The following is a 21,574-nucleotide window of genomic DNA, read 5'->3' as shown; positions in this document are numbered from 1 at the left end:
GGTGGAGTAAATAGACCTCACTCCAATGGAGCGATGCTGATTGACACCAGCGGGGGATCGGGCCCCCCGCGATCCAGCCCCGTGCACCGGCTCCGCCCCCCTGCAGCGCCGTGCCCGGCGCCCCGGACCGCCCGCAGGTGGGGCCGGTGACTCCTGTTTGCAAACCCGCCCCCGCCCCGCTCGTCACGCCGGATCGCGGGGAGGGGGGGCCCTGCGCCAGGCTTCCCCCGGTGCAGCCACATCAGCCCAGGGCGGCCGATCGGATGCGGGAAGTCGATTGCTGAGGTCTGGGAGAGACACACCTTCCTCCGGCCCCAGCGCCGCAGATCCGGGTGCAGCGGACCAGGGGGAACCAGCCCCCGGCGGCGCGAGTGCGGGATCCGCGCGCACCTTGGAAGGTAACTTGGCAGGAGCCGGGTTGGGGGGGCGGATTCCCCGGGGCTCTGCGCGTTCGGGGGCGGGGGGGTGATTAGCCGGGCGGGGTCAGGGACCAGCAACTCCCTGCTCGGCACCACGGGGGCCCCGGGTAAGGTCTGGGCAGCGCCCGGCACAATGGGGGCCCCGATCCCGGTCGGGGTCTGGGCCTGGGCAGCGCCCGGCACCATGGGGGCCCCGATCCCGGTCGGGGTCTGGGCAGTGCCCGGCAGGACGGGGGGGGGCCCGATCCCGGTCGAGGTCTGGGCAGCGCCCGGCAGGACGGGGGGCCCCGATCCCGGTCCGGGTCTGGGCAGCGCCCGGCAGGACGGGGGGCCCCGATCCCGGTCCGGGTCTGGGCAGCGCCCGGCAGGACGGGGGGCCCCGATCCCGGTCCGGGTCTGGGCAGCGCCCGGCAGGACGGGGGGCCCCGATCCCGGTCCGGGTCTGGGCAGCGCCCGGCAGGACGGGGGGCCCCGATCCCGGTCCGGGTCTGGGCAGCGCTCGGCAGGACGGGGGGCCCCGATCCCGGTCCGGGTCTGGGCAGCGCCCGGCAGGATGGGGGGCCCCGATCCCGGTCGGGGTCTGGGCAGCGCCCGGCAGGATGGGGGGCCCCGATCCTGGTCGGGGTCTGGGCAGCGCCCGGCAGGATGGGGGGCCCCGATCCTGGTCGGGGTCTGGGCAGCGCCCGGCAGGATGGGGGGCCCCGATCCTGGTCGGGGTCTGGGCAGCGCCCGGCAGGATGGGGGGCCCCGATCCTGGTCGGGGTCTGGGCAGCGCCCGGCAGGATGGGGGGCCCCGATCCTGGTCGGGGTCTGGGCAGCGCCCGGCAGGATGGGGGGCCCCGATCCTGGTCGGGGTCTGGGCAGCGCCCGGCAGGATGGGGGGCCCCGATCCTGGTCGGGGTCTGGGCAGCGCCCGGCAGGATGGGGGGCCCCGATCCTGGTCGGGGTCTGGGCAGCGCCCGGCAGGATGGGGGGCCCCGATCCTGGTCGGGGTCTGGGCAGCGCCCGGCAGGATGGGGGGCCCCGATCCTGGTCGGGGTCTGGGCAGCGCCCGGCAGGATGGGGGGCCCCGATCCTGGTCGGGGTCTGGGCAGCGCCCGGCAGGATGGGGGGCCCCGATCCTGGTCGGGGTCTGGGCAGCGCCCGGCAGGATGGGGCCCCGATCCTGGTCGGGGTCTGGGCAGCACCTGGCACAATGGGGGGCCCCCATCCCGGTCGGGGTCTGGGCAGCACCTGGCACAATGGGGCCCCAATCCCGGTCGGGGTCTGGGCGGCGCCCGGCAGGACGGGGGGGGCCCGATCCCGGTCGGGGTCTGGGCGGCGCCCGGCAGGACGGGGGGGGCCCGATCCCGGTCGGGGTCTGGGCAGCTTCTCCTTCTGGCATGAGAGGGCCCCGATCTCCGTTGAGACTTCCAGGTGCTACTGTCGGAGAAATGATAACGGGCTAGATCCTCCATGGGCGTAAATTGGGGTCACTCAGATGTTCCTGGGGCCGTTCCCCCACCGCTGAGCGCTTGTGGAAACTCCTGGCCCTGCGGGGGTGCTGCGGGGAGGGGGGGGGCACTGAACCGAATTCTGATTCGGAAGATGCCTGGCTGAGTCGCAGGGACTTGGCCAAGTCCGTTTCGATTGCTAAGACTGCAGGAAGCTAGCAATAAAGCAGTCCGGGTGCCAGCTCGGAGGCTGGCAGGAAGCAGTCCCCTGCTTTCCAGTCAGGGATCAGCAGCAGGGGAACCAGAGGGGAATGGCTGCTCTGCTGAGACTTGATTCAGGAGGTTCCCCGAGCCAGGGGCACCCCCAGTTCCTGGGTACATCTCAGGGGCGGCTGTGTGTCTCCAGGGCATTTCCGGATCTCTGGGTGACCAGCCTGGATCTGTGGGCCTGGCTGGGTTCTCGTTCACCCACGGCCTCTGGGGCAAGTGGAAGGCGATGGGGTCTGGTTCTACACTCGGATTCCTTTAAGGGTCCCCTCCCCCATTGCAGGAGGGGTGGCTCTGACCCCTAAGGACCCTGCACGGCCCCCTACACCAGAAGCAGGGTCGGATGGGGGCATGGCCAGCATGCCCTACGCTGTTCTCCACTTTCCAGGGGCGGAGCAGCACGCTCACTGACACCAGGGGCAGGGCCCAGAATCCTGGCAAAGGGAGCGTAGAGCCCCAGGGAACGCATGGTCCACGTGCACCGTTCACTCGCGGGGGCGAGGATTCCTGGCCACGAAACAGGAGCCATTTGGAGAAGGAAAGGGGCGGGGACAGGATGTTGATAATGGCCAGGGCCTTGGCCTGGCAGGGCGGCTCCAATCTCTCGCAGAATTGAGGCCTTCCCTTGCCGAGGATTTCTCCCGGCGGGGTAGCTGTCTGCCCCTCATGGTGACGGGGCACAGATCACGGCCGCCCTCACAGCTGGGTGGTATTTGCACCTGCAGCCAGATGCCCACTTCCACCAGTGTCAATCTGGAGGGAGGGGCCTTTCCATGTCCTGCCCACAAACTAAGTCCCGCCCACATGAGCGGCCACCCACAGTGGATGGCGCTGTGGTTCCGGGTTTGATCCTGTTGCCCGCTGGGTCTCTGGGGCCATGATTGGTTCAGGGTGGGGTGGGGGAGCAGCGTGGCCCATGGGCTCAGTTCTTTGATTGGGGGCGGGGAAATTAAGGGGTGGCCCCTCCCAAACTCCATCCCCGTGTGGCACCAATGTGAACCGTGGCTTGCACAGGTCTAGCTAGTCAAGGTGATTACCTGGCCCCCATCACTGCGGTATCTGGGCGCCTCCCAATCTTTACTGTATGTATCTTCCCAGCCCGCTCTGTGAGGCAGGGCAGCGCTACTGTCCTCATGTTCCAGATGGGGAAACTGAGGCACAGAGCGGTGACTTGCCCAAGGTCACCCCGGCCGTCTGTGACAGAGCAGGGAAGTGACCTCGGCTTTCCCAAGACAGGCTAGTGCACTAACTACTGGGCCGTCCTGCCTCCGTGCACCTCCCAGCCCCCATCCTCACAGGAGGGACGTTACCGATGGCGGCCGTCAGCCAGCCATCGCGGGGGCATCCGAGCCAGTGGCGCCCTTCGCACTCCGTGCGCGCTCCTGCCAGACTCGCCCCTGCGAGGGATTCTCCTTTCTGAGGTCCCCCCCTCCCCCGCGCAGCTGGCCAGGGGCTTGTTCCTATCAGTGAAAGCCGAGATCCTGGGGAAGGACCCAGCAGTCCGAGAGAGACACTGGGGCAGCGGAGAGGTCACGGGCAGGTGGCTGCTGCTTCCTGGGTGCAAATCCTGCCTACGCTCGGGGTAGCATCGTGGGTAGCGACGCAGGGAGCTGAGATCCTGAGGTAGGGTGACCAGATGCCTCAATTTTTGGGTCTTTTTCTTATATAGGCTCCTATTACCCCCCCACCTCCTGTCCCGATTTTTCACACTTGCTGTCTGGTCACCCAGATGCTGCACGGAGTGTACGTCTGAGGCCTTCTCTCGCTGGGGCTGCGTGTCTGGCTAGGAAACGGGCCAAGTGTTTCCTTGGTGGCAACAGCAGAACGGATGCTAAAGAGGGTCTGTGTCGGAGGCTGAACCCCCTCCAGGGCTCCCCCGAGCTGGGAGGCTCTTGTAGGTTTAGTCTAGTTCTAGTCTCTGGCGTGTTTCCACAGAGGGGAGCTGAGCTGATGGGGGATAATCATGGGCATTGGTTGGTGTATTGGTCTGGGCTGATCCGCAAATGTCTGGTGCCTAGCAAGTGCCTCCTTCCCAGAGTGGGGGGGCCCCACCAGCTGCTGGTGCCCCCTTAAAATGCCCCCCCACCGCCCACGCACACAGCGCTTCGATTGGATACGGTATCCTCGCTTCTCGTGCGGTGTTGCTGTGCGTTGTGAAACAGCCGCCGTGCTCCACCCCAGAGGCGGCTGCATCGCAGCTCCAGGTGAGGGAACCCTGGATAAACAGTCGCTGTGCCCCACACCACGCCCCAGACCCAGTCACTCAGTCCTGGGTGTAGGATCCCTGTCTAAACAGCTGCCGCGCCCCACCCCGGAGGCAGCTGCATCTCAGTGCAGGGTGAGGCATCCCTGTATAAACAGCCACTGTGCCCTACCCCAAGGCGGCTGCATGGTGGCTCTAGGTGAGGGATCGCTATATAAACAGCTGCCACACCCCACCCCAGAGGCAGCTGCATTTCGGCACCAGGTGAGATCCTTGTCTATCATCAGCAAGGCATGGCTAAGCTCTTCGGCCCTACATGGTACCTTCCAGTCACACCCTCTTACTACCAGCTGTCATGACAACCCTGCCCCTGGTGGCAGGTGGCTAATTCGAGCTGTGATCGTCCCCAGCCCCTTCCTGTCTGCGTTGTCTCCGCGGCTGGGTTTTGGTTGGTTGGGTTTTTGGGTTTTCAGCTTGTCTGGCTTGGGTTTCATTTCCCAGCCACTGTGCCCACCCCAGAGCTGCCCTGCCGTGTTCTGTTGCCTCCAGCATCACGGGCCCTGCCACTTTAACCCCTTCAAGCTGCTCTCTCCTATTCTCAGTCATGTTCTGGCCCTTCTAGGCTGTGCAGAGGGGGAGGGAAAAGCCCCTGCTAGAATCACCCCTTTGCGCAGGGACTCTGGGTGAAGCAGCCCCCGTGCCTCACCCCAGAAGTGGCTGCATCTCGTCGCCGGGTGAAGGATCTCTGTATAAACATCTGCCATTGCCCTCCACCCCTTCTGTGGTGGCAGAGGGGTCCCTCATCTGGTACGGAGATGCAGCCACCTCTGGGGTGGTGTGTTGAGGCTGTTCGTACAGGGATCCTGCCCCCTCCCAGGGGCTGCTTCTCTGAGTCCATGCCGATAGGGCCCTCGATCTCTGCCTGGGGGCAGGGTGTGTCTCACTGTTACCGTAATACACCTAATAGTGCGAGGGGAGCGGGAAGCAGGATCGTGGGGCGGCCTGCAGAGAATCTGCGCCATGCACAACGGTGCGTTGGACCGAGGCCGGCCAGCTCCGCCAGGTGACTCGATCACGCTAACCGGTGGTACTTCAGGCAAGGATCGGCCAGGCAGGGCCTTAAAGGGGAATCGGCCCCTTCCCCTGGAGTCACCGGCTGATGCCAGGTTATGCCAGTGGGGCGGCTGGCCCCAGCAGTTTGTCTTCGCTCTGCCTGGGCTCCCTCTGGCTGTAAATTGCAGGGAGCGGCCCCTATTAGAGCCGTAAATAAACAAGCCCTTCGCTTTGCAAAATCAACATTTATAAAGGGCCAGATCCCGGCTGGTGTAAACGGGGCCCAGCTGTGCTGACTCCAGTGGCGCAACGCTGGTCTACACCAGCTGGGGGTCTGGCCTAGAGGCTGCATGGCCTGATGTGAGACCGGGCGGGGAGGGGGGGAGAGAGGGACTGTGCAGCTCTCCTAGGGCTGAGTGCCCCCCCCCGATCCCCTCCCTGTTAGTTCTTGCCCCAGAGTCTCCACCCGGCAGGGCAGAGAGCCCAGGCTGTGAGTCAGGGCCCTGCACCGAGGCCGGTTTGCTCGGGTCGTCGGCACAAGATTCCTGGCTTGCGTCTGCCCTGGCCGTGCCCATGCCTTGGCGTCGGATGGCTGTGTGCGGTGCCAGCTCCCGGCAATGCCACCCCGCCAGTCACTGCTGCCTGCCAGCCCCTAAGCAATGCCGTCCCTCCCTTGCACTGCTGCGTGCCAGTGCCCATCCAGCACATACCCCTCCGTGGGCTGCTCCATGCCAGTGCCCATCTGCCCTGCCCATCCACCCATCCAGCACATACCCCTCCGTGGGCTGCTCCATGCCAGTGCCCATCTGCCCTGCCCATCCACCCGATACCCCTCCACTCCCTCCTGCATCCCTCCTCCCTCTACCCTTCCATGCCAGCTCCCACCCCCGACGCAACCCCGAGGAGAGCGCAACTGTGGGATATTTCATCGCTCCAGATGGAAAGAGCTCGGTGGTGAGTCCTGGTGGCTCTATGATCTCAGGGCGCCCCCTGCCTCAGTTTCCCCGGCAGCATTGCCTCCACGCACAGCAGGCTGGAGACAACCGTCCCATGATGCCCCACTAGCATGAAGCCAGGGTCTTTAAACGGCAGTGATTGGGCAAGCAATCTACCAATGAGATCTCTTGCCGCCAATCTCCCTCCAACCCGTGACACGGTGGCATGCAAATTAGCGGTGGAAGAAGGGCGGGGATTGGTTAAGCTACCTCTGACATCATAACGGCCCTGCTGAGCCTGTTATGATGAGCGTTATTACATGCCACGATTAACAACGTTGCTTAATTGCAACCTAATTGCTTCAGGGATAACCTGGGCGCAAGCGCCCAGGGTGGGAAGTTCGAGGGCTCTGCGTTATCCAGGGGTTAAGATCACGGAGGACCCAGTTTTAGATTAAGTCTAGCTCCTAAATTAGTTAATCAATTTCCTTGTGAATTCTCAGCCCGTTCGCTCTGCCCTGGGAGAGTGAGGGCTGGAGGTTTAGGGCAGGGCCGCCCAGAGGATTCAGGGGGTCTGGGGCAAAGCAATTTCGGGGGCCCCTTCCATAAAAAAAAGTTGAGATCATAGAATATCAGGGTTGGAAGGGACCTCAGGAGGTCATCTAGTCCAACCCCCTGCTCAAAGCAGGACCAATCCCCAGACAGATTTTTACCCCAGTTCCCTAAATGGCCCCCTCAAGGATTGAACTCACAACCCTGGGTTTAGCAGGCCAATGCTCAAACCACTTGCAATACTGTAGAATACTATATTCTCATGGGGGCCCCTGCGGGGCATGGGGCCTGGGGCAAATTGCCCCACTTGCCTCCTGGGTGGCCCTGGTTTAGGGAGGATACACTGGATTTTTTTCAAATGAAATGAAGAGAGTCGGATCCCAGCTTCAAGGGCAAATCATTGTCCTGGGCACTATATAGACCGTGAGCAAAATCAGCACCCCTGGTGCCAGGCGCTGCACAGACACGTAGCCAGACAGTCCTTGTCCCAAAGAGTTCGCTGTCTAAACAAGGAAAGGACAAGAGGAGAAACTGAGGCACGAAAAGGGGACGTGCCTCGCCCCAGGTCCTTGGCAGAGCTGGGAATAGAGCCCAGCTGCCCTGGGCCTCAGCCTGGTGTCCTCTCCATGGCACCATGCAGCAGCTCTCGGAGGGCAGAGCCCAGTGGCTGTGAGCACAATCTGGGGAACGGGAGCGGTTACTTGGCTTGCCTGGCAGGGATCCGAACTGGTCAGGCTGGTTGGGTTGGAGGCCCTGGCGAAGAGGCAGCTGTTCTAGCCTGCTGGGGCGGGGGCGGGGAGCGTGACTCACTCAACCCTGGCAAGAGCCGTTACAAAGCCGGTCCGGCTGGCTCCCGCCTGGCAGCTTTTAACCCCGTCTGCAAGCTCCAGCAGGCCTGGGGCATTTCGCTTCCCTCCGTGCGTCGGGTGAGGCCACTGCCAGAGCGCTGCGGCCGAATGAGAATCCTAAGCAGGGGTGTGCATTGCGGTAGCACTGAGAGACCCTAACTGAGCGTGGGGGCCGTGCGGCCCCCCAGCTGGGATCGGGCCCCCCAGCTGGGATCGGGCCCCCCAGCTGGGATCGGGCCCCCCAGCTGGGATCGGGCCCCCCAGCACATGCTGGGGGCTGAACACGCGTCTGCTGTGGGAGCCGTGAACTTAACTCCGTTGCCTGGTCGTCAGAGGATTACAACTCCCACGAAGCAGCCCGGTAACCCTCTTAGCAAGCAGAGGTGGTGCATCATGGGAGTGCCCGGCCCTGGTGCATCATGGGCAATGTCGTCCAAGTGATGACCTGGGCCCCGGGGTAGAACTGGGGCAGGAGGCATCTGCCCTACAGCTCCCCTGAGGCACCGCGATGGCGTTTGTCAACAGACGTCTCTTGGGCTTCGAGCCTCCTGGTTTGCGGTGGAAAAATCCAGTTTTTCTGCGGGAAGCAGAGGCTTTTCTGGACAGATTTCATTTAGTCGAAAAACTCCATTTCCCCTCAGAAAACAGCTTGGGTGGATAATATTCAACCAGCCCCACTCAGTCCCCACCTTGGCCAGCTTTGAAAAATACCAGCAACTCACCTCTGGTCTCACCCAGTGGCAGAAGCAGGATTCGAACCCAGATCTCCTGCAGCCCAGTACCTTCACCCCACGCCCGCCGTTCTTCTCTCAGAGCCCGCCCCGCCTCTGCCTCCGGGAGTGGATTTCTTCCCTTCTCCCTCTAGGTAAACAGGTTTTGGTTTTGGTTTGAAGTAGGGGTGAGAAACAAAAGCCCCAGTTCCTGCCACTTCCCAGTTAGCAAACAGCCGTGTTTGAGCTTAGCCTCCTACGCACACCCGGCCCCGGTCAGGTGTGACACATCCCAGCCCAATCCCGCCCGGTACAGAAGCATTTCCCCTGCCAGAGGAGAAGGGCACCCGAGCAAGTCCCCGAGCAGCTGGGTGAAATTCTCTGGCCTGGGCTAGGCCAGAGCTCGGACAAGGTCGCTGCAAGGGGAGGCAGGATGGCTCAGTGGTTAGGGTGCTAGCTTGGGAGAGCTGCATTCTACAGTAGGGCTTAGAAGCTGCCAAGCAAGGTCAGGGTCCTATTGTGCCGGTTGTTCCAGGAATACAACCCCATAGCGAGCTAATTAGCCTCTTATGTCTTTGTGCAGGACCTGAGACACTGGGGCTCTTGGGTGCTACCGTAATACACCTAATAAACAATGTACAGCACCTGGCACAATGGGGTCCTGGACCATGGCTGGGGTTCTTGGGTGCTACTGCAAAACACCTAATAAATAACGTACAGCACCTGGCACAGTGGGGGTCCTGGGCCATGGCTGGGGCTCTTATTTGCATCGTGAGAGCACTCGACATATGAGACAAAGGGTGTGAGGGGAAACTGAGGCACGGAGGACGGAAGTGACTTGCCCAAGGTCACTCAGCAGGTCTGAGCTGGGACTAGAACCTGGGAGTCGTTATTTATTAGGTGTATTATGGTAGCGCCTCGGTCAGAGGCCAGGACCCTGTTGCCCTCGGCGCTGTACAAACCCAGAACAGAGAGACTGGCCCCGCCCCAAGGGTTTGACAATCTACTCCTCCAAAGATCCGGTGATGATCTGTGTGTTACTGGTGGTAAATGACTCTTCTGGGCTGGGATCTCTGCCAATCACCGGGGATTGGCTGCTCCCAGAAAGGGCTCTCCAAAGGAGAAGGAACTGGGATCCCCTCAAACACCCATAATTGGGGTCACATCCTCGCTTTTGGAAACCTCACAAACGCTGCATGTCCAGCCGGCCTGGGAGAGGAATGCTTGTGGGGTTTTTCTTTGCTGGAAAGCAAGGCAGAATGGCTTGTTCAAAGACACAGAGTAAAGTCCTTGGCAACGCTGGGAATGAGACCCAGGAGTCCTGGCTCCCAGCCCCCCCCCCCACTCTAACCACTAGCCCCCACTCCCCTCCCAGAGCCAGGAGAGAACCCAGGAGTCCTGGCTCCCAGCCTGCCCCAACCACTAGACCCCCGCTACCCACCCGGACCTGGGAGTAGAACCCCTCTGCCTCGCTGATGCTGACGCCCCCCTCTCTGCCCCCCAGATGGCCTCCGCCAATGACACCCGGCAGGCCCAGAAAGATGCTGCCGACCAGAACTTCGACTACATGTTCAAACTGCTGATCATCGGGAACAGCAGCGTGGGGAAGACGTCCTTCCTGTTCCGCTACGCCGACGACTCCTTCACTTCGGCCTTCGTCAGCACCGTGGGCATCGACTTCAAGGTCAAGACAGTCTATAGGAATGAGAAGAGGGTCAAACTGCAGATCTGGGTGAGCACCTAGGAGGGGAGGGAAGTGGGACCCTGGGGGGGGAGGGATGGAGGCCTGGGGGAGCCCAGCGGGACAGTTTATCTCTTGGGGGGGGGGGGGGACTATCTCTTTGTGCTGTGTTTTGTACAGCATCTAGCGCAATGGGGTCCTGGGCCACGGCTGGGATGCCCAATGTTACCATAATACTGATAGTAGCTGATGAGGATAAGTTATGGCCCAGGTGGCCCCGCGCTTATCGATCAGGGGCCTCAGGCCAGAAGAGATCCAGCACCCTGTATGTTCTGGCGTCAGCCCCAGACACTGGAGAGAGAGAGAGAGAGGCGTCCAACCCACCCCTCTGCCCCTAGCAGGGCAATACTATACGGCAGGTGAATTCCTCCTGACCCCGAGCTGGGAATCGGCCTGTGCCCTGAAGCATGAGGGTTGACGGCCCTTTTCCTTTCAATCCTCGCCAGGTGCCGACCCTTCAGTACCAGATTCCTGGGACTTCTGGCCCCATGTGGGGCGCACTCCTTCCCCCAGCACCCTGTTCTGTACAGCCCCCCTGCAGCCAGCCCCCAGCCCTGAGCCCCCACTGCCCAGGAGGTGGCGGTTTGGAGGCCTGGCAGTGGGAGAGGCTCTGCCCTGCGTGGTGGGGTGTTGGGCCAGCTCCCCCGCAGGGAGTGGATCAGAACTTGGCGGCTCCGAGCACTTGTGTGTAGCAAATGGGCGTGAAATAGGCACGCTTCCTACCCACCGGGAGGGGGCTGTTACCGTAATCACTGGAGTGCTGCAACACTTCCTTTTTAAAACTTCATTCTGTTGGAGGAAGCCATTCTGTGCGGTGCTGCGGCCACATAGGGAAGAGGCCCCACCCTGAGCCAGCCAGTCCCCTGCCCTGGGGTTAGATCAGAGCCGGCACCCCCTGGAGGGAAAAGGCCCTGTACCCCATTCCCCACGCCCCTGAGCCAGCCAGTCCCCTGCCCTGGGGTTAGATCAGAGCCGGCACCCCCTGGAGGGAAAAGGCCCTGTACCCCATTCCCCACGCCCCTGAGCCAGCCAGTCCCCTGCCCTGGGGTTAGATCAGAGCCGGCACCCCCTGGAGGGGAAAGGCCCTGTACCCCATTCCCCACGCCCCTGAGCCAGCCAGTCCCCTGCCCTGGGGTTAGATCGGAGCCGGCACCCCCTGGAGGGGAAAGGCCCTGTACCCCATTCCCCACGCCCCTGAGCCAGCCAGTCCCCTGCCCTGGGGCTGGATTGGAGCCAGCACCCCCTGGAGGGGAAAAGGCCCTGTACCCCATTCCCCACGCCCCTGAGCCAGCCAGTCCCCTGCCCTGGGGTTAGATCAGAGCCGGCACCCCCTGGAGGGGAAAAGGCCCTGTACCCCATTCCCCACGCCCCTGAGCCAGCCAGTCCCCTGCCCTGGGGTTAGATCAGAGCCGGCACCCCCTGGAGGGGAAAAGGCCCTGTACCCCATTCCCCACGCCCCTGAGCCAGCCAGTCCCCTGCCCTGGGGTTAGATCAGAGCCGGCACCCCCTGGAGGGGAAAAGGCCCTGTACCCCATTCCCCACGCCCCTGAGCCAGCCAGTCCCCTGCCCTGGGGTTAGATCAGAGCCGGCACCCCCTGGAGGGGAAAAGGCCCTGTACCCCATTCCCCACGCCCCTGAGCCAGCCAGTCCCCTGCCCTGGGGTTAGATCAGAGCCGGCACCCCCTGGAGGGAAAAGGCCCTGTACCCCATTCCCCACGCCCCTGAGCCAGCCAGTCCCCTGCCCTGGGGTTAGATCAGAGCCGGCACCCCCTGGAGGGAAAAGGCCCTGTGCCCCATTTCCCACCCCCCTGAGCCAGCCAGTCCCCTGCCCTGGGGTTAGATCAGAGCCGGCACCCCCTGGAGGGGAAAAGGCCCTGTACCCCATTCCCCACGCCCCTGAGCCAGCCAGTCCCCTGCCCTGGGGTTAGATCAGAGCCGGCACCCCCTGGAGGGAAAAGGCCCTGTACCCCATTCCCCACGCCCCTGAGCCAGCCAGTCCCCTGCCCTGGGGTTAGATCAGAGCCGGCACCCCCTGGAGGGGAAAAGGCCCTGTACCCCATTCCCCACGCCCCTGAGCCAGCCAGTCCCCTGCCCTGGGGTTAGATCAGAGCCGGCACCCCCTGGAGGGGAAAAGGCCCTGTGCCCCATTTTCCACCCCCCTGAGCCAGCCAGTCCCCTGCCCTGGGGTTAGATCAGAGCCGGCACCCCCTGGAGGGGAAAAGGCCCTGTACCCCATTCCCCACCCCCCTGAGCCAGCCAGTCCCCTGCCCTGGGGTTAGATCAGAGCCGGCACCCCCTGGAGGGGAAAGGCCCTGTACCCCATTCCCCACGCCCCTGAGCCAGCCAGTCCCCTGCCCTGGGGTTAGATCAGAGCCGGCACCCCCTGGAGGGGAAAAGGCCCTGTACCCCATTCCCCACCCCCCTGAGCCAGCCAGTCCCCTGCCCTGGGGTTAGATCAGAGCCGGCACCCCCTGGAGGGAAAAGGCCCTGTACCCCATTCCCCACGCCCCTGAGCCAGCCAGTCCCCTGCCCTGGGGTTAGATCAGAGCCGGCACCCCCTGGAGGGAAAAGGCCCTGTACCCCATTCCCCACGCCCCTGAGCCAGCCAGTCCCCTGCCCTGGGGTTAGATCAGAGCCGGCACCCCCTGGAGGGAAAAGGCCCTGTACCCCATTTCCCACCCCCCTGAGCCAGCCAGTCCCCCCATTTCCCCCGAGGCCGGATCAGAGCCAGCACCCCCTAGAGGGGAAAGGCCCCATGCCCCATTCCCAGCCCCCCTGAACCAGCCAGTTCCCTGCCCTGGGCCCAGCCCAGAACTGGCGCCCCCTAGAGGGGAAAGGCCCCGTGACCCATTCTGTGGAGAGTGACCCTTTTTAAGACTCTATTTCTCGAATGCAACGTGGCCCTGGCCCCCAGGTGGCGTGACTCAGCCTCGCTCTAGTGGAGTCAGTGGCATTAGGTCACTTCACACCGGCCGGGGATCTGGCCCGTTGACGCCACTGGCTCTATGGCCGAGTGGGGATCGGGCCCACGTCATGCTGAGGCCCCCCTGGCCCACGGTCCCAGCTGGCCGGACCGGATCAGCACGTTCTTTGCCTGTTATCTCCATGGCCGGCAGCTGTGGCGAAGTCCCTAAGTGCAGCCGGATCCCCCGGTGCTGAGGGTAAACATCCCTCCCCTCCCCACGCGTCAGCTGCAGCTGTCACTGGCTTTCGCGGGGAGGGAGGGGGGTCAGAGTCTCCTGAAGGCCTCTGGCAGTCACCATGGTAATGGCACCAGCCTGCGTGCGCTTTGGCTCGGGCAGCAGCTGGCGTTACCTTGACGCCGGTAAATGCCACTGGGCACCATCATGCAAACTCTCCACTCAAAAAAGATTCGTTCCCCCCTGCCCCCAAATCCTCTGGGGTCTCTCCCGCCAGCCTGGGGACCGAGACACCCAATCTGTCCCCCTTTTTTTATTCTGTTTTGGACTGTGGAACTCCTTGCCACTGATTTTTCCATGATGGGAACTTCACCGGCCTCCTAATGCCACCCTTGAACTATGTCTGCCTCCTCATTTACCCTCTGTCAATGCAGTTCACCTGTGGAACTCACTGCCACAAGATGCCACTTTTGGAGAAAGGCTGCCTGGCCAGCCGGAGCCCTGCTCTGGGGATTTCTATAAGGCTGAGCGGTCTCTGCACATGCTGTGGCTTGAATCTTTGCAGGCTGTAACTCCACAGACTCCAGCCAGCAGGGAATTTGGCCCAGTGTATTTTTTTCCACTGCAACCTCTTGCCCCACTGTGATGGGCGGGAGAGACCCAGAGGAGCAGCGTTAGCGAATGGAAGCCCTCTCTGGGCCCTGACCTGACCACTAGGAGGGATGGGCAATTTAGATCAGGAACACGTGTAGGAGCGACATTACGGTAGCACGTGGTTAACCCTTTGGCTTGGCTTTGTTGGAGTCACTCCCCTGCTTAATTAGATCTGAAGCTCTTTGGGGCAGGGTCCATCTGTTTGTTCTGCAGATGTACAGCACCTGGCGCATGGGTTCCTGGGCCGCGACGCTGAGGCACTACCACAATCCGCCTCATAAAGTATTTAAGCCTATGCTTTGCTTTAATGGGACACAGCTGAATGGAGAGGGGCTCATTGAAATGAGGATGGACAGATGCCTTCCTGCCACCTCCCAAAAGGATCAGTGGAAGTGTCTCCGCCTCTCTGCAGACTCTGCCTGACCCTCCAAAAAAGAGAGAGGTCAATAAATAGGTGTATTATGATAGCACCTAGCAGCCCCAGTGATGGCCCAGGACTCCACTGCGCTGGGTGCTGTACATTATTAGATGTATTACGGTAGCACCGAGGAGCCCCAGTCCTGTGGCCCATAATCCCGTTGCGCTGGGCGCTGCACGAACACAGAACAAAAAGACGGTCCCTGCCCCAGGGCGCTGATCCTCTAAATTCGACTAATTTAACTGAGATTAGTTTAAGGCCTAGCGTTGATCCCATCACCTAGCAGTGAGTTCCACAGGCTAAAACCTGCGATGTCCCATCAGCTCTAAGGCCAGCTCTCCATTCCGGACGTCCGCCGGCAGAGCTCTGCTCGTCCGTGCCCTGTGGACGGGTGACGTCTGGCTGACTCAGCAGAACCCTAACGGAGACGCGACGTTGCTTTTGCCGGGCTCGTTGATTTCGCTCGGGTGGGGTGGAATGAGCGATCCTGGCGGAGCGCGCGGCTTTACTGGGATAAGCCGGGTCCCCACGAGAAGCCCTGTGCATATGGCTGTAGCTTCGCCGGCAAAGCACTCTGCAGAGAGATCGGGCCTCGAGCCGCTCCCTTTCCTACCCATCCTGCCTTCTGCAGCAGGCTGACTAAAATCCCACCCTGTCTCTTCCCTACCCCTCCACGCGTCCCCTCCTTGACCACCCCATCCAGACAAGCCCCCAGCTCTCCATACGGCAGAAATGGGATCGTCCGGCTCGCCAGGGTTTTATTTTTAACAGCAGCCCGTTCAAATTTCCATTCCGCCCCCTTATTAATCAATTTTTTTTTAAATTACATGCAAACAGTGCGTCTTACGTGCATCTGAGCTGTCATGGAAACAACTAGCCCCAGTTCCTGGTACCAGCCTGACGCTTCCAGGCCTTTTAATGAAAAGATCCTTCTGTCACGGCCCTCTGTGCGCTCCCTGGTCTCCACAGTAACAGGCCCATCGCTGGTCTCTGCGCGCTCCGGAGAGTAGATAAGAGCCGTGCAAGGCCAAGCAGATAGGGACCAGCTGACATTTCTCACCCTCCCACAATGCACCGCTTCACTTGAGTCACGGCCCCGAACTGAAGCAGCCCCGTGGACGCCTGGGGAGAGAGGGGCCCTGCCCCAGGGAGCTTGGGGTTATCCCTTGTTTTACAGATGGGGAAACTGAGGCACGGGGGGAGGGAGTCTCTGGCAGGAAGTGAGGGGGAGCATTTACCCCCAAGCCTCCCGCAGCGCTACCTCTGGGTTGAAATCTGCCCCTGCGCAGCTGGAGTTCTTGCAAAGAAGCGGTTCTTATTTGTGTGTGTTGGGGGGACGGGATTGTTTAAAGGACACCGCAGGGCAGGAGAGATACAGGACGATCACGACGGCTTATTACCGAGGAGCCATGGGCTTTCTGCTGATGTACGACATCGCCAACCAGGATTCCTTCAACGCCGTGCAGGACTGGTAAGAGACCCCACGTTCCCTTGCGTTGTACCGTGAGAGCCAGTCGTGTCCAGGGCTGAGTGAAGATACAGGCACTAGGGGGCCCCTGTTTAGGGCTCCTGGCTCCCTGGGGATTGAGGTCAAGATCTCTGTGGGGGGAAATCAGCTCTCTGACTGGAGCTGGTGGTGAAGAAAAGCTTGAGCCGAGCAAAACGGACGTCTGCCTGAGTCTGCCGAGAGCCTGAGCTGATAGCTCAAAAGAGGGTGGAGTTGTCTGACGCGGCGACCCTGCCTGAGTCTGCCGAGAGCCTGAGCCCGTCTGCCTGAGAGAGGGCAGCTGCGCTGTGTGTAACTGATGCGTCTGCAGAAAGCAAACCGTGTGTGAGTGGGAGAGGGAATATGGCCCCCTCAATCTCTCCCGCCCCGGGGAAGGCCCTGCCGCCGTTGGAAAACTCCTGATAAGGTCGCAGCGCTCATGTTCCTTAAAGACACGGCGTGGTGGGGAGGGGGCCCATCCGTAAAGACTCATTTATGGGGGGCGGGGCAGTGGCGGGGGTGGAAGAGGCAGGTCACTGCACTGAACTATGGGGAAAACTGGGGCGGAGTCGGGGAGGACCTTGCAGATGGGGCTCTGCCCCCCCCCCTTTTCACTGCTCCCTATTCCTGGCTTCACCCCTCTCTGGGGGCTGTTTGTCATCACCCCCGCGCCCAGCTGCAGCCCCCCGCAGGGCGAGGCTCAAATCTGCTGGGGCCACCCATGAGGCAGATTGACAGTGAGTCACCGGGTTTAGGGTGGAGGAGTGAGCTCGGAGGCCCTGAGCTGCCAGGCTGAACAGGGAAGGGGTTTAGCCCGGGGATATAGTGGAAGCCAGGCCTCCTGGGTCCTCTCCCTGGCTCTGGAAGGAGGGTGGGGTCTAGTGGTTAGAGTAGAGGATTGGGAGTCAGGACTCCGAGATTCTGTTCTGGGAGGGGAGCCCTCGGACGGCTGCTCTCACTCACATAAAGCCCACTGGATGCCATTTCTTCCTGTAGGGTGACCAGATAGCAAGTGTGAAAAATCGGGACGGGGGTGGGGGGTAATAGGATCCTATATAAGAAAAAGACCCCAAAATCGGGACTGTCCCTATAAAATCGGGACATCTGGTCACCCTATCTTCCTGGGACTGAGTTTAACGCCGCTGAGCACCAACCAAGGCACTTTCCCTCCAAAGATCGCCGAGTGCTTTACAAACAGGGGTCGGTATTTATTATCCCTCTTTCGCAGAAGGGGAAACTGAGGCACAAGGTAGCAGAGACACCCAAAGTAGTCATGTTTTCCACCCCCTCCGCTCTACCCACTAGGCCCCTCTCCCCTCCTAAGCCTGGGCATAGATAGAACCTCGGAGTCCTCGCTCCCAGCCCCACAGCTCGAACCACTAGACCCCCAAAGCCCTCCCAGAGCTGGGGATAGAACCCAGAGTCCTGACCTCAAAAGGATAGTAAACAATGTGAGTTGGGAGGGTAGGGAGGAGGGGGGAAGGATGCGTTCAATCCCTCCCATGGAAGAACCTATATATAGTGCAAATTCCTGGCTGGTGTGGGGCTCATGCCCCTTTAAGACGGGGTGGTGCAGGGAGCCCGGCGATAAAAGACACATTGGATTTGTAACCGTGCTCTTTTATAAGGGGGGGAGGAGTCAGAGTGGGGTGGGGTGAAGGTGATTGACAGCTGCATGGGCACGGCTTGTAAGCAAGACCCGAGTTCAATTCCCACCCCCGCTCCGTAGGGCGACCCAGATCAAGACCTACTCGTGGGATAACGCCCAGGTGATCCTGGTGGGGAACAAGTGTGACCTCGAGGACGACCGAGTGGTGGCCACGGAGGACGGCAAGCGGCTGGCTGATGAGCTAGGTAGGTGCCCTCCAGCCCCGCAGCGGCTGGAGAACCTGGAACGGATTTTTCCGTTTGTCGACAATTCCAAAAACCCCAGGACTGAACTTTTTTTTTGGGGGGGGGGGGGGGGTCAACGTTTTTCAAAACGTTCAGCAAGTTGAAAACTATTTCGTTTTGACTTGAGGCAGAAGTTTTGAGCATTTTTAACCACTTTTGTTTAATTTTAAAGAACACAATTGAAAGAAATGTTGAGACGAAAAACTAAAACGTGTTGATTTAAAAAAAAAATATTTCTTTTTGTTTTGTTGGGGGTTTTTTGTTTGTTTTTGGTTTGGGTTTTCTTCCCCTCCAACTGCAACAATTTGGCAGAACAAATTCCCATTAAAATTAGCAGTTGGTAGGTACCTAAATAAGGCTTGAGGCCTCAGGCGCTTGGCTAACGGTTTATTTGCAATCACAAACTTCTCCATGAACAGAAGGGGCCTCTCACAATCATCTCTCCGCCCTTAAAACTCTTGTTTTTGGTGTCACCTCGCCCCCTAGTGGCCAATGTCAACAGATAAAAGCTCTACTACTGCTGGCCCATATAGTCCTAGATTCCAAGGGTAGAAGGGACCATTGTGATCAGCTAGTCTGACTTCTTGCATCACACAAGCCAGAGAACTGTAGGTAGTTATAGAGGGTGATCAGGTTATTGCTCCGTTAGCTCAGGTGTTAAGGGACTGGGGTTTTCATGCTGAAGGCTAAGGGTTCAAATCCTCCTGCTGGAGCCACCATGAGAATGGCCATACTAGGTCAGACCAAGGGTCCATCTAGCCCACCCTGTCTTCTGATGCCAGGTGCCCCAGAGGGAATGAACAGAACAGGTAATCAAGTGATCATTGATGGATCTATCCTCCATGAACTTATCTAGTTCTTTTTTGAACCCTGTTATAGTCTTGGCCTTCACCACATCCTCTGGCAAGGAGTTCCACAGGTTGACTGTGCATTGTGTGTACTTTCAGTCACCAACACACGATTTTTCCTCCTCCTTCTGTTCTTTCTCATTCCCTCCTTTCTCCCCCTTCCTCCCCTCCCCTCCCCCCAGGGTTTGAATTCTTCGAAGCCAGCGCCAAGGACAACATCAACGTCAAGCAGGTCTTTGAGCGCCTGGTGGACATTATCTGCGAGAAGATGAACGAGAGCCTGGACACCAACTCCACCCTCGTCAGCAACAGCAAGAACGGGGCCCTGACCGAGACTCCGCCCCCGCAGTCCAGCAGCTGCTCTTGCTAGATAAGACTCCGCCCACCTATGGCTCCTCTCTCCCCCCGCCTCCCCCCCCCCCCCCCCCCCCAGCGGTCACATTGATGTCATAGATAAATAGGATGGGAGATTATGGGGAGAGGCAGATCTCTTGGGCTGCTGACCCAGTATTTTTGTATTTGCCTATGACAACAATGCAACGGATCTGCCCTCCCTTTCCTTATCCCCGATCCAGGGTTCTTCCATCCCGGCAACCACGGCCAGCTGAGGGATAAGGAACGTGAGCCCATCCACCGGACCTCAGAGGTGGTGGGGCAGGCCCAGGCCCCCCACAGCTGACGCAAATTGGCCTGACTTCCGTTGACTTTGATGGCGCTGACGTGGGTGCTACGGATCCAACGGGGGTCTGATGCCTCAGCGTATGCGCCGTCTCTTGGGAGCGCGTCTGTTATTAGCCAAGCCCTAGGTGCAGCTTTGCGAAAGGCTGGGGCATCGAACCCCCGCGTAGATCTGTGACAACCGCTCTGCGTTTGTAAGAGGACAGAGAGGGGTGCCCGGTGGGAGATGTGAGGAGGTTTCCTGCGCTGGGCTTGCTGCAGGTTGGTGTGAGGGACGTTAATCCGCATGCTGGAAAACAGGTGTTGGGGGAGGGGGGAGATCCATTTTCATCTCAATTTTCCTCTGAACATTTCAGGTTTTTTCCCAGTGAAAATTCGTGTCCTGAACATCTTTGACCAAAAGCCGGAGCGACTTATTCTGAAATGCCTCCTGGGTGTGGTAGTCCGGGTGCCTTGTGCTCCTGTTCTCTTCTGTAGAGTGGGCTTCTTGGTCAGACTACGTCTCCCACGATGCACCACTCTCCCTGCTGGGAGAGGAGGGGTTGCATCATGGGAGGGGTCCCTGGCCATGGTGCATCATGGGAGACGTAGTCCAACTAAGGAACCCGGTTCATAGGGGAGAACGGAAGCTTGGGGCCACTGCACTACAACTCCCATGAGGCACCACAGCAGCATTTATTTTCCAAAGCAACTCAACCCCAAGTGACTGCTTCCCATAGAGTCACGCACCCTGTAAATGGCCAGGGGCCCCTAGTGCGCTCCCCCACCCTGGTGCATTTGTTTGCACTCGTGTCGAATGCTCCCATCGCGGGGTTGCAGTGAAAATAACAACACAAGGCACCTGAGAGTTGGACCTCTGTTTTTTTTTTTTCTTTTCTTTCCTCAAAGCATCTCTTGCTTTTGGGGTCCTCGGTTTGGGGACTTGCCTAGAGGGAGCCACCTTAAAAGTGCCTGGCACTTCCTGACCGTTGGGTCCCTTTAAGCAGCCTCCGGTTGTGCACCCCAACCCTGGAGGCACCAAAAATCACTAGTCGTTTGTGTGGGGGGAGAGGGGTAAATCCAGAGACACTCCGCTTACGTGCCGACCCTCAGCTGGTGTTATGGAGCAGGTCCTCAAGGAATCAATTATGAAACATTTAGAGGAGAGGAAAGTGATCAGGAACAGTCAGCATGGATTCACGAAGGGGAAGTCGTGCCTGACTAACCTAATTGCCTTCTATGATGAGATAACTGGCTCTGTGGATGAGGGGAAAGCAGTGGATGTGTTATTTCTTGACTTTAGCAAAGCTTTTGATACTGTCTCCCACAGTATTCTTGCCACCAAGTTAAAGAAGTATGGGCTGGATGAATGGACTGTAAGGTGGATAGAAAGCTGGCTAGATCGTCGGGCTCAACGGGTAGTGATCAATGGCTCCATGTCTAGTTGGCAGCCGGTTTCAAGTGGAGTGCCCCAAGGGTCGGTCCTGGGGCCGGTTTTGTTTAATATCTTTATTAATGATCTGGAGGATGGTGTGGACTGCACTCTCAGCAAGTTTGCAGATGACACTAAACTAGGAGGCGTGGTAGATACACTAGAGGGTAGGGATCGGATACAGAGGGACCTAGACAAATTAGAGGATTGGGCAGAAAAAAACCTGATGAGGTTCAACAAGGACAAGTGCAGAGTCCTGCACTTAGGACGGAAGAATCCCATGCACTGCTACAGACTAGGGACCGAATGGCTAGGTAGCAGTTCTGCTGAAAAGGACCTAGGGGTCACAGTGGACGAGAAGCTGGATATGAGTCAACAGTGTGCTCTTGTTGCCAAGAAGGCTAACGGCATTTTGGGCTGTATAAGTAGGGGCATTGCCAGCAGATCGAGGAACGTGATCGTTCCCCTTTATTCGACATTGGTGAGGCCTCATCTGGAATACTGTGTCCAGTTTTGGTCCCCACACTACAAGAAGGATGTGGAAAAATTGGAAAGAGTCCAGCGGAGGGCAACAAAAATGATTAGGGGTCTGGAGCACATGACTTATGAGGAGAGGCTGAGAGAATTGGGATTGTTTAGTCTCCAGAAGAGAAGAATGAGGGGGGATTTGATAGCAGCCTTCAACTACCTGAAGGGGGGTTCCAAAGAGGATGGAGCTCGGCTGTTCTCAGTGGTGGCAGATGACAGAACAAGGAGCAATGGTCTCAAGCTGCAGTGGGGGAGGTCCAGGTTGGATATCAGGAAAAACTATTTCACTAGGAGGGTGGTGAAACACTGGAATGCGTTACCTAGGGAGGTGGTGGAGTCTCCTTCCTTGGAGGTTTT

General features: G+C 59.7%; 1 protein-coding gene across 2 annotated transcripts; it reads left to right on the top strand.

Annotated features, from left to right (window-relative positions):
• The first annotated feature begins 176 nt into the window (after positions 1 to 176).
• Positions 177 to 20,123, top strand: RAB3D (RAB3D, member RAS oncogene family). Of its 2 annotated transcripts, XM_054013117.1 has the most exons (6): positions 177 to 398; positions 8,352 to 8,575; positions 9,925 to 10,152; positions 15,726 to 15,844; positions 17,589 to 17,713; positions 18,783 to 20,123. In XM_054013117.1, the coding sequence occupies exons 3-6, from the start codon at positions 9,925 to 9,927 to the stop codon at positions 18,968 to 18,970; spliced, it is 660 nt and encodes a 219-aa protein (XP_053869092.1). In that variant the 5' UTR covers positions 177 to 398; positions 8,352 to 8,575; the 3' UTR covers positions 18,971 to 20,123. The 2 variants fall into 2 exon arrangements, with proteins under 2 accessions (XP_053869092.1, XP_053869091.1); XM_054013116.1 differs by lacking the exon at positions 8,352 to 8,575 and having other exon boundaries at positions 178 to 398.
• Positions 20,124 to 21,574: the final 1,451 nt, after the last annotated feature.

Source organism: Malaclemys terrapin, chromosome 23, assembly GCF_027887155.1.
Source record: "Malaclemys terrapin pileata isolate rMalTer1 chromosome 23, rMalTer1.hap1, whole genome shotgun sequence".
NCBI lineage: Eukaryota > Metazoa > Chordata > Testudines > Emydidae > Malaclemys > Malaclemys terrapin.
Note: the sequence above shows the minus strand (reverse complement) of the source record. Positions and strands in the feature narration are given on the sequence as shown.

Bases quoted from the DNA above. Each gene is read 5' to 3' on its own strand.
- RAB3D (XM_054013117.1), top strand. From the start codon at position 9,925: ATGGCCTCCGCCAATGACACCCGGCAGGCCCAGAAAGATGCTGCCGAC. The intron at 10,153-15,725 runs GTGAGCACCTAG...GATTGTTTAAAG, and splicing joins GGGTCAAACTGCAGATCTGG to GACACCGCAGGGCAGGAGAG. The intron at 15,845-17,588 runs GTAAGAGACCCC...CCCGCTCCGTAG, and splicing joins TTCAACGCCGTGCAGGACTG to GGCGACCCAGATCAAGACCT.